Genomic DNA, 12,152 nt, shown 5'->3' with positions numbered 1-12,152 from the left:
AATGTGACCCCAGGTCTGCAGTGGCCCTTCAGAAGATGACATGTGGAATTCTAGACAGGCTTCTGCACCTCGTCTTTATCCCAGAGCCGTTAGGACTCATCAGCTTCTCCCATATTCTACCTGACCTGCTCTTAGCAAAGGCTATGGGGACCTCTTCTCCCTCACAAGCTCTTTCCAACCTGCAGGTATAATCCAAGCAAATTCATTATATCCCCATTGCCTCAAAGGGGGACTTCAGAAGGCTGAGGCCATCCCAAATGAATGACCCAGTTCGTGAGCGTTGCACTACCCAGAAATGATGTTCTCTGGCAACTTTCTCACAACTTCCCATTATGACAGAAATACAAACCAGGCCACGCTGTTTGTGTTTAATAACTTCTTCCACACACAGCAAGGAGAGGGCATCTTTCCTAAATTCCAAGAGAGGGCATCTGCAACGAAGTTTTTTAAAAATGTTGCCTGAAGTGTTTCAATTGGAAATGGAACCCACATCTATTTCTATACATTTAAAATGGGAGTTTTCATAGAGCTCAACTGAGTCGTATTTTCTAGGGTTCACGCTATCCCTAGACATCGCTTTCTCTCCCAGGTAATTCCCACCATCTTGCAGTAATGCTGAGGGGGCAGGGACACTAAGGAACACGGCCACACTCCCTCCCCCAGCAGCACAACTCCAATTTAGTTTCCTGTTTGGAGGCACTTGTAGCTATAACAAAGCTCCTGTGGGACTCAAGTGTTACTTCCTCCAAACATACCACTTTTTACCGCCCCAAACTTCCGTGTTCTTGAGTAGACAAATTATTTTATTGCACTTTTTATTAGCTGACAAACCAGTGCTAAACGTTAGGGGTAGAAACCTTTAGAGGCAACTATTACAGACCCCACCAGATCAACCTCCGAAATGTGTCTCTTCAAGAAAACGGCAAGAACAGTCTTGACGTTCCTCCCAGCAAGCATGTCTCTGCTGTCTGTATTTGTTGGCACTTGTTTTACGAACATGCTCACCATTCTCACGCTAAACCTGCCCATCTCAAACCACAGAAGGTACAGGAGCTAGTGCTTCTGCTGCCCTCGCTTCCGGAAGTTCTCCATGTGCCCAGTGCTTGTCACCGGCACAGGGCCCCTTGGCCCTCTCAGGATAGAAATCAAGGGAGTGGGCGAAAACAGTTTCGCAGAAAGAAAAGGTTTATTAAAGAGAAAGCTTGATGCACAAAGGGAGCACACTCCAAAACAGAATGGATGTGGCTTTCTGAGGTTTACAGGTACAGCAGGTTTATAGGCTCTTGGGGTTGGGGGCCACTCCTTCCTCTTTCTCTTTGCCCTCCCCAAAGTATGTTGAAGCGGGTCCTACACTGCACCTGTGCTGTGTACTTACATAGTATTTCATGCATCGCATGTCTCACTAGCATCTTAAATCTCCGCATAGAGGAGTGTTTTTTACTATGAAAATGAGGAAAACTTATCTATGGGACAGCTCTTTTAATGTGCATGCACGACTTTAGGAATTTTCCCTGCGCCTGCCTCTCTCTCCTGCGATTATGGTTCTGTCCATTCATCTTGCTTTCTGGCCGGGGCACATGGCTCAAGGTTTTCCCCAGCTGCGGGTTCTGGCTGCGGGACCACCCTACATGACCACCGACTACATTCCTGGGAGAGATTTTATCCTTTTTAATTTTAAGGGGGTTGGGCCTGAAGATCTCTTCTGAAATGACTTCCTGCTGACACAGGGATGTTATAAGGACCCTACACTCGGGAGGAGTGGAAATAAGTCATAACCAGATGCAGGGATCGATATGGTGCTGAGCCTGGTATCTGAGTGGTGGTGGTCGGCTGGAATCCTTGCATTAGCTTTTCATGACCATTAGCTTTTCATGAAACTGTTGAAGCCTAGAAGACACAAACTTAACAAGAAGTTTAAATAGACAAGGCCCAAGAGCAGCAGTAGTAGGATAGTCATGAAAGGACCTAAAATGGGTAAAAACAAGGCTGGGGATGGCACAGGTAGTCATCGACCAGATTCTGCTAGTTTCCGCATCTCGGTTACAGCGAGGCAGCCAAGATGCTTGCTTGTAAGGCGGTCTGTACAATCGTTTCAACCCTCCCTGAGTTGTGGATGGAAGGGCAGCAGCCTTTATCAAAGACAGCGCAGCTCTTCCCACCCCCTCAGCCAGCAGATGATCTATAGCTCATCTATTGTCGGTGAATCTCAGGAAGTTTGAAGGCCCTGAAGGGCTGGCTTCTTGTGCTTGGAGGAAGTGCGTTTGTTATGCCGTTTAGACTGACAATAACATATCTTGCTTTTTTGAGTTTCATTTTTTACAAAATTGCTGCCATCTGTGAACCATTCCTCATCTGGGTTTTCCAAAGGGTACCTTGTAGGTCCATTTGGCTGGAATAGACTTGCTCTAAGGTTTTTACGTAAGTGTGTTCTAAGCCTTCCCTTGTAGCTGAGGAAGCAAAGTAGCAGGGTTTAAAGTCTGACCCACCTTTAAGGTAAGGTCTGGCACAGGTAGCAACAGAGCCTGGTAATACGTAAGCTAGCCAGTGTTGTCCTTTTACTTCCAATATATCCTGGACCCGATGAGGTGTAAGGACTTTACGAGGTTGTCCCCCAAAGTCATTTTGGGGGCCTTCCTGACTAGAAGGGCTGTGGTCGGTACTGCTCTTGGACAGCTGGGCCATCCATGGGTTACCAGGTCCAGTTGTTTTGAAAAATAGGCCATTGGTCTCTCTACAGGTTCCAATCTTTGGGTTTGAACTCCCAGGGCTTGGCCTAGTCTTTTGTGTACATAAAGGGAAAAAACTTTTTTTATATAAATCTGGGAGCCCCAAAGCAGGGGCTTGCCCTAATTCAGACTCTAAGGTTTCATAGGGCTGCTGACAGGTTGTGTTCCATTGGAGAGGCTCCCAATTTAGACAAGTCTCAGCCAATCAGAGGGATGAGATATTCAGGAACATACAGGAAGAAATGAGTTATCCTCTTACACCCAGTCTCACAAGTAAGGAGAAAAGTAAATTGTCTCACCTTAGGCTGTCTGCCTATTCCCATCACCGTGCAGTCAGTGTTAGAGAGAAGCCAAATGGGCAGGGTCAGAACAGAGAAGGCGGTTACAGGATCTAACAAAAATTTAGTTTTCTTCCTGCTATCTCACGGGTGACACGAGGCTCCTTTGTCGTGACGATGGACCTCTCTCTAGGACTGGGGCCAGGGACGCACTCGGACCTCCTCGGTTAGAGGAAGTGGGTCTCTCATCCAAGCAGCTAGCCACAAGGGGGAAAGACTTAAGAGGTCCACCCCTTCCCGACTTCCCAGGGCCAGATGGACACTCATTTTTCTAGTGCCCCTCCTTTTCGCAGGATACGCCCTGATTGTGCCCCAGTCCTGATGGCACCATCTCTTGGGGTTGGGGTCCTCCTGGCCCAAAAGTTCTGTTGTCTGGGGTCACCCTGAGGTGGTCCCTGTATGGCAGCCAAAATCTGTGCCTTCTTATCTGCTCTGTTGTCCTTTCTAGCCTCCTCTGTCCAGTCCTGACTATTAAAACCCTGGACGGCCTCTGACACCAAGGCAGCCTGTGGGGCCTGGGGTCCAGCTTCTAACTTCTGGAGCCCATTCTGAATATCTGGCACAGCCTGAGTTATGAAATGTATAGCCAGGAGTGTCTGGCCCTCATCAGACTTCAGGTCTATGCTAGTATATTTTCTAAAGGCCTTCCTTAGAGAGCCGGTTAAGATATATAGCCGATTTTCATCCTTCCAAACAGTTTTTTTTGTTTTTTGTTTTTTTGTTTTTTGTTTTTTAGAAAACAAGGTTGTCTGGGCCCTTGTTTTTTGTCCTGTTGTAACACTCTAAGGTTTGAGGCATAAGACGTGCAAGGCAGTTCCCCTAGCATGGAAGCTTCAGCTCCATTTTAAAGTGGCTCTATTTATATTATTGTTTACATTTTCCCCTTTTGATCAAGATCTTTCCTTGAAAGCACGGCTGATTAATCTTCAAAGAGCAGCACTGATCAGTTATTAAAGGTATCATTGGTCCTTTACTGTCAGGATGGCTCGTTTTGGGTATGTCAGGCTAATGTCGGTCCCTTGTCATCAGGAAGGTTCATTCCTGGTATGTCATGTCCCACATAGGAGGAAAAGCAGTCTTCTAGGAGCCTTAAGCCACATTTGAGCCACAAGAGTGCCAAAAGAGAGGAAGGCTTTATTGTCATGCTTCTTTAAGGGCAAATATCTCCTGCAGTTTGAGGGTTTTCATATCAAGTCTCAACAGGTCTTAGTGATCATCTCAAAACACTGAGCAACCATTATTAGAGTGGTGTCTTTGTAACATGGGATTATGCAAAACAGATTTATAATGGCAAAAATTTTTATAATAACAAAACGCTAAGTCCAACTTAAAGAATAGATCTGAACCAAGATGCAATACTTGAGGGCAGTCAGCTGAAGATATTAAAGAACGACGAGATGTCAGTGGGCACTGTATTTCATCATTTGGCTTGTGCCCAGATTTTATCTAGTTTCAACTCTAGTTTGCCAGAGGTACTTTATCTAAGCCCAAGAGGTATTAACAACAGAGCAATCGCCATCTTCCTTAGCCAGGATATGGGCAAGTTGTATCATCTAACGTTGCTGTGGTGATCACTGCAATACCTGTCCAAAGAAAAAGTGTTCTTTTAAATTCGGTACTTTTGTTGGGGCTGACTGATATCACCAGGCATTAAATATCCAAGAGTGAATACCTTTAAATTCAGTCGCATATAGATTTGTTGAGTACCTGAAGTTCTGTTTGTTAGTGTCAGGGTTTTGCTTTTTTTTTTTTTTTTGCAGGGCGGGGGAAGGGCATGAACTTTTCTGAAGATGAAACATCTTGGTAGAAACATTTTTATATAAGTATCAGAGAAAAACAATAATGGTCTACAAATGACAAAAGACCTAAAAATGACATGGTAAAGATCTGGTGAGAGTTTACACATATATACTCATAAAAATAATGTAACTGACTCAGTTATTAATTCGAATCTTAATATGTTTCACTACATATGAAAATTTTTTTTCAACAAAAGTGTATCTCTATGTCTCTTAACTTTCTTTACCAAAAACATGTATCTTATTTTCCATTTATAGTCATTTCCACTGACATTCCATTTAGTAGTTTTACATAACGTATAGCTCCTTTATAAATCAATTTGGGCAAGTAAACTTATACAGTAGTTTGAATTTTAAAAAACCCACTTTTTTCTTCAGTCTCTGTGGGCAATATTTTGGTTAGTTCCTGGGTGTTTACATTTCAAGAATATGATAGACACAGCTTTCAGAGACAAGAGAAAAACTGTAAGTGTTCTAATATTTATATTAATAACCTGTCTGTCTAATATCTGACATATAATCATTTATTTGACAATGCTTCCCGTGACATTTAACATATTAAACAGGCCTAAGTATTTCCACTTTTCTTTTTTATAAAGAGAGAAAACAAGTCTTTGAGGTGTTTCAGGGATCATTCTGAAAAGAATTTTAAGAACTCCAAAGTTCTTTAAAAATCTCAAAAGTCAAAAAAATGATTTTCTTTACATTTTGAATCTTGGGAAGTTTGTCAAACATACTTGATCAAAAAGACCATTATCACTATTATGGAAAATATTAAATTATTCATTTACCCAAAGTGACAACAGAAAACTTTAAGTATAAATACAGAAGTTTACATAATTATTAGCAAAACTTAGTTCTTACTATTCTGGAGATTTAGTTTTCTTAAGTAACCAAGGATCTGAATAACACAATATAAAACACAGAAAATTATTCTGATGAAATCTTCGCTTTTTAGGCAGAAAACTTTTTCATAATATTAGCAGCAGACCAATAGTCCAAGAAACTTTGTCCTATTTAGCAGAGGAAGAAAACTCTAACTTTGCACCAGCTTACTCTTCATATTCAAATTTAGTTAATTAATCTTATTTAGCTTAACCATATATAAAATTTCCCCTTTCAAGATTTCTCTTCATGAACATTCTGACTTTCCTAGTCCCTTTTAGTTTACCTCTGTTTAGTTAGAAATAACCAACTTTAGGACACTTTCCTTCTAATTTCTTCCAAAAATGTATCTCTATACCTTATTCCTTCTATTACCAAAAATATATAGTTCTTTCCATCTTAATTAGAACTTTTTTTTTCCAAGTGCATGTGAACTTTTTCTTTCTTTCTTTTTTTTATTATTAAAGTTAACTGGGGTGACAATTGTTAGTTAAATTACATAGGATTCAGGTGTACAATTCTGTAATACATTATCTATATATCACATTGTGTGTTCACCACCCAGAGTCAGTTCTGTTTCCATCACCATATATTTGATCCCTTTTACCCTCGTCTACCACCTTCCTCCCCTCTTACACAAACTATTGTCTGTGTCTATGAGTTTTTGTTTAATTAGAATTTTTAACTCTTAGAAACCTAAATTGCTAAAAAATAATTAGTACTCTTCAGATTGGCAAATTTATGAATACATTTTGTAATGTTTAGAAGCATAGGCTTTTTTGATGGCAATATATTTACAATTTTTTTTAGAAACATATTTTTAATAAAGTACAAGATATATTAATCAACAAATCCTAATTTATCTTTTAGCTTCTCTGCAATAAGCCAAAAGTGAACTCAACCTTATTTAAAAATTAATATTTCAGCATTTTATTATTTTGAAATACCTAGATAACAGCTATATTCAATGTCAGAGTGGGGTAGTAGATTGGGGGTAGGGGGTTGTAAATATCTATTACATTGTTTTGTACACCTGAAACCAAAATAAAAAAAATTTTTAAATAGATATTCAATAATTTTTATCATTTAACTTAGCAAAACTCTAAGGTTTCAAGTTACCAAAAGAATTTGGGAAACCATGTTTAAGTATGTATACATACTATATATCATGTAACATAATTATTAATGAAAAGTTTTATTAACAACCTTTTATTTTAGCTATATCTATTTATCATTTTTTAACTATAAGAGATTTCAAAGTCAATTTTTACCCAAGATATTTTTTTTGACAAATTTTGTAACAAGTATAAAATGAGCTTATTTTTTTAAATCAGATGAAACAAAACTTAAAACGTAAACCAGCCTTAGTATCAAATATTTTCTGAGCTCACATGATCCTGAAAAGTACTTGGGTCAATTTTTGTTATTAATTTTTTTATTTATATAAGCACTTAATATTTTTTAAGTCAATTCAACATTATAAACTGGTAATACTATCTGGAGGCAAAAACACCGTATCATATATAAAACACAGACAAACACAAATATCAGAAATCATACACATAAACAGAATTACCAATAACTATAGAGAGAGGACTTAAGATTTTTCATTTGCCTTTGACAGTTCTAAGGAGGCTGGGAAAAGAGGGATGTCTGGCTTGTGAGATTAGCCACTTGTTTTTGAAAGTGCCCCTTCTTTTTTCTTCAGTATTTCAGCTTCAGGCAGTAGTAGCTGCGTTTATATTTCTGATTATCTGTTAAGAACTTGAAAGTAACTGAGAGTTAGAAAAATCTTATAGGACTTTTAATTTTGCCAAGTTTCTGAACATAGAGTTGGTGTCCAATTATAAGCGGACCAGGAGACGGATGGACTCCCCTACTCTTAGCACTTAAAAAGTTGCTCAATTGTCCCTGGTCACAAAGAGTTCGTTCCCAAACAGGCAGATGACATCTGTGGAGAGCAAGATCAGAAAGGGGCAGGACACCTAAGTGACATTGGCCTGTAGCACTTTACAGAGAAAGACGAGGTGACAATAGGGACCCCAAAAATGTTTCCTGAAACCGTTGTCCTGGATAAAGTCATGAAAAGTCAAAAGATGTCTGATGAGGCAAGGGAAAGACGGGAAGAACCCACAATGGGGAGTCGGATCAACAAGAAAGGCTTTCTATCGGGACTTCAGAGTTCCAGGGATAATGAATGTTAACACAGATGACCATAGTGTCGGTGTGAAAGCCGAATACACAGATTGCAAAAATCTCGACCCCATTAAGAAATCAGTAACATGGAAAATAATCAGGCAACTCGAAAGCTGACAGAGGCAGGGGATGAAAGAGTTGGGGAATATAGATGGCCAGATCAAAATCAGACCAGGGGCAGTGGGAAGTTCCCCGCCGCTAGAGAAAACAGGCCTGTGTGACTCTGAGAGGGACACCTCTTCTTGCTTAGGCAAAGAGGGTGCACCCTAACAACAGGGCCGCAGAAGTCAACCAGGACGTCCCGATTGTCAGAGAAAAAGGGAAGAGGAACCAGGACTTCGAGGCACAGAAACCAAGATCTGGCCACCTAAAGAGGGCAAGGAAGAAGAGTTGGAGACATGTAAAAACTTAAGGGAGGAGAAATCAAGTTCGAAGAGGCTGGGGTAAAATGACTCACCAAGTCCGGAGAGCAAGACATCCGGCATGGTTGTCCCCTCAAGTCCAGAAAAGGGGTCCCATGTGAGTCACCAGAGATGTTACCAATATAGGGGTCCTTGGCCCTCTCAGGATAGAAATCAAGAGAGTTGGCGAAAACAGTTTCGCAGAGAGAAAAGGTTTATTAAAGAGAAAGCTTGATGCACAAAGGGAGCACACTCCAAAAGAGAATGATGTGGCTTCCTGAGGTTTACAGGTACAGCGGGTTTATAGGCTCTTGGGGTTGGGGACCACTCCTTCCTCTTTCTCTTTGCCCTCCCCAAAGTATGTTGAAGCGGGTCCTACACCAGGCATCTGCAGTGTACCTATATACTACTTCATGCATCGCATGTCTCATTAGCATCTTAAATCTCCATCTAGGTGAGTATTTATGTATTTATTTTTATTTATTTATTTTATTTAAATTTATTGGGGTGACAATTGTTAGTAAAATTACATAGATTTCAGATGTACAATTCTGTATTACATCATCTATAAATCCCATTGTGTTCACCACCCAGAGTCAGTTCTCCTTCCATCACCATATATTTGATCCCCCTTACCCTCATCTCCCAACCCCCCCCCCTTACCCTCTGGTAACCACTAAACTATTGTCTGTGTCTATGAGTTTTTGTTTCTCATTTGTTTGTCTTGTTCTTTTGTTGTTTTTGGTTTATAAACCACATATCAGTGAAATCATACGGTTCTCTGCTTTTTCTGTCTGACTTATTTCGCTTAGCATCATACTCTCAAGATCCATCCATGTTGTCACAAATGTTTAGGTGAGTATTTTTTACTACCGTTATTTCCCAGAATATAAGACCTAGCCGGACAATCAGCTCTAATGCGTCTTTTGGAGCAAAAATTAATGTAAGATTCAGTTTTATTATACTATAAGACCTGGTCTTATATAATATAATGTTAGACCGGGTCTTATATTAATTTTTGCTCCAAAAGATGCATGAGAGCTGATTATCCAGGTAGGTCTTATTTTCGGGGAAACACAGTATGAAAATGAGGAAAAGTTACCTATGGAACAGCTCTTTTAACTAATGTGCATGCGTGACTTTAGGAATCTTCCCTGGGCCTGCTTATCTCTCCTAAGTTTATGGTTCTGTCCACTCATTGTTGCTTACTGGCTGGGGGATGTTCTGGTTGCGTGACTACCCTATGTGACCACCGACTACACTTCCTTATATGCCACCAGGGCTTTGGACGACCAGCAGCAGGCCTTCTGGTTGCCTTTTTGGACCACTATCTCCACTCACTGTAGGAAAACAGATTGGGGCGTCGGATGCTGGGCTGCCCTGGATGGAGAAGATTTTTCCCAATTTTCTGAAGTCTTTCCTCAATTACTCTTTATCCTAAACAATAGGCAACCAAGCTGTCTAGCCTCAGCACTTTCTCAGTCTCCCCCACCCATTCCTCAGTTAATTGTCAATAAAAATTAGAATCCCACAAATGCTAGTGAAAATTTAATGAACCAGGCATGCTCACTTTATAACTCCACATTATCCAAATTGGTCTGGGAAGCATGAATTTAGAGTCTTTAACTCCTTAACTCAGTATTTTCAGCTCTGGAAAGCTAATCTGGAAAAATAATCTATGGTTAAATTATAGCACACCCACTCAAAGTAGTCATTAAAAGCAGACTATATAGCAACATGAAAAACTTGGCCTGAAAAAAAAAAGAAAGGCTAGAAAGAAATACTAAACAACTGCAGTTGCTGTTATATTAGCATGAAGGGGCACTTGAAGCAACAACACTTCCATCAAATATGATTTACACTTTGTGATTTCTTATATGGTTTTATTTTTACAACAGTAGAAGAAAACAGGATCAGGATAAATCTTCCCATCCCCATAGGACTCAACAAAACATTTACCAAATGACTACAACACATATTCACAAAAATTTCCTACTAGAAATTAGTCTTGAATCCCAAGTCATTAAGCAACTATTTAGAGGTCCTACATAGGGGTTTTCTCACACTTATTTAATCCTCATAAAAACCCTGCGAGGAGGTTTCATGGCCTTAATTTTGCATATGAAGAAAGCTACTCCAACATATTAAGTCACTATCCAAGGTCACACAGGGATGTCAGGGCCAAGAGTCAAACATCCGGTCTTCTGACTGGTTGTTCGTTGTTCTTCTTAGTGTTTTTCTACATCCTCGAACCCAAGGTAAAAGTCACAATTAATACTATCCCCAGAAACCAATTTACTGTAATGCAAAACCGGCGCTTTCACAGTTCCTCAATATGGAAGACCTTTCCTGTGTTCTATCACAGATCCTGGTAATAATAAACACCGTATTTTTCGAATGTGACCTGCACATTATTAAAACGTTTTAACTAAATCGTAAGATGCCCAACACACGTCATGCCTTGCCTAACAAGGGCTGTCACAAAAAGGAAGGGCTGGCTGTCTCCCAAAACCGCAGGGGGAGATCTTTCTCAATGGGCCATGTGGGCTCTTACACTGAGCTAACGTGAGACAGTGCGATCGTCCTAATAAGGGTTGTGGTGGTGGCCGTGCCCGGCGCGGGGTGTCGCGGAGAACCTCGCTCCGGCGGGTCCTCAGTGCCCACCTGCACCCCCAGGCCTCACCTTGAGAGTCTCGTAAGCGGTTGCCACCAACAGGAAGGCCTCCTCCGCGCTCTGCGGCGTCCGCTCGGGGCCCTCATCTCCGGGCTCTGGACGGTAGCGGTCCGGGTGGTAGCGCCGGGCCAGCTGGCGGTAGGCACGGGCGATCTCTGCCTTGCCGGCCGTGCGGCTCACGCCCAGCACCTCGTAGCAGTCTCGCGTGCCGCAGTACAGCCCCTCCACCAAGGCCCCCGCGGGCCGCGCCAGCAGCAGTGCCAGCAGCAGGGGCGGTAGCAGCACAAACCAGCGCCGGCCCGCAGCCCCAGCTCCCCGGCGCGGAGCGAGCAGCGACACCATCCCGGCCTTGGCCGCGGCCACCCCAGCAGGGCTCCCGCACGCCGCAGCGTGCCGGGCTCAGCCGTGGGGCCCAAGTCCACGTCAGCAGGAGGCGCCTTTGCGCAGGCGCACGGGGCGCGGCTGCAGCAACCACTTCCTTCACGACCGTTGCTAAGGAGTAGGACGCCTTAACCCGGCCGCTAAGAGTACGTCACTGAACGCGTTAATCCCAGTGGCCAGAGGATTCGTTCTTAGTCGGACCTAAAGGCGCACTTAACCAGTGTGTGCAGAGCGCTTTACAGTCCACAATACCCTTCACACGCTATTTTTTCGACATCTTGGTTTCACCTGCTGCATGCAGTTCATAGTCTGGCTCTCTTGCCCTCAGGTTATCAGCGTCAGGATGTGTGCACAGGGTTTTCAAGCCGGGTCTCCAACCCCAGACACCTTCCTTTCTCTAACCCCATGCAGCCTCTCCAAAAGGAAGGTGAATTTAGAGATTCTAGACTCTGTTTACCTGCTGGGGACCTTAAAGTTCATGGCCATCTAATTCAGGATTTCTCTGCATCCACGCTATTGACATTTTGGACGGTATAAGTCCTTGCTTTGTAGGGACTGTCCTACGCATTGTAAGATGTTTAGCAGCATCCCTGCCCTCTACACTACCACCCCAGTAGTGACAATCAAAAAGGTCTCCAGATATTGCCAAATGTGTTCTGGGGGGAGGGTTGCCAGGAACAATACAGGTCGCTTCAGTTCAATTTGAATTTCCGATAAACAACAAACAATGTTTAGTATAATTATGTCCCAAA

General features: G+C 42.1%; 1 protein-coding gene across 2 annotated transcripts in view; it reads right to left on the bottom strand.

Moving 5' to 3' along the window:
* The window catches only part of DNAJC25 (DnaJ heat shock protein family (Hsp40) member C25), a 29,730-nt gene extending 18,275 nt beyond the window's left edge, over positions 1–11,455 (bottom strand). For both annotated transcript variants that reach the window (XR_012495888.1, XM_019749529.2), the window contains exon 1: positions 11,029–11,455. Coding sequence is in view for 1 of the 2 variants with exons in the window: in XM_019749529.2 (XP_019605088.2) it covers positions 11,029–11,361 (333 nt within the window). In the remaining variant the exon portion in view is untranslated. The remainder of the gene's footprint in view (positions 1–11,028) is intronic.
* Positions 11,456–12,152: the final 697 nt, after the last annotated feature.

The sequence above is a fragment of the Rhinolophus sinicus genome, linkage group LG04, assembly GCF_036562045.2.
Source record: "Rhinolophus sinicus isolate RSC01 linkage group LG04, ASM3656204v1, whole genome shotgun sequence".
Lineage (NCBI taxonomy): Eukaryota > Metazoa > Chordata > Mammalia > Chiroptera > Rhinolophidae > Rhinolophus > Rhinolophus sinicus.
Note: the sequence above shows the minus strand (reverse complement) of the source record. Positions and strands in the feature narration are given on the sequence as shown.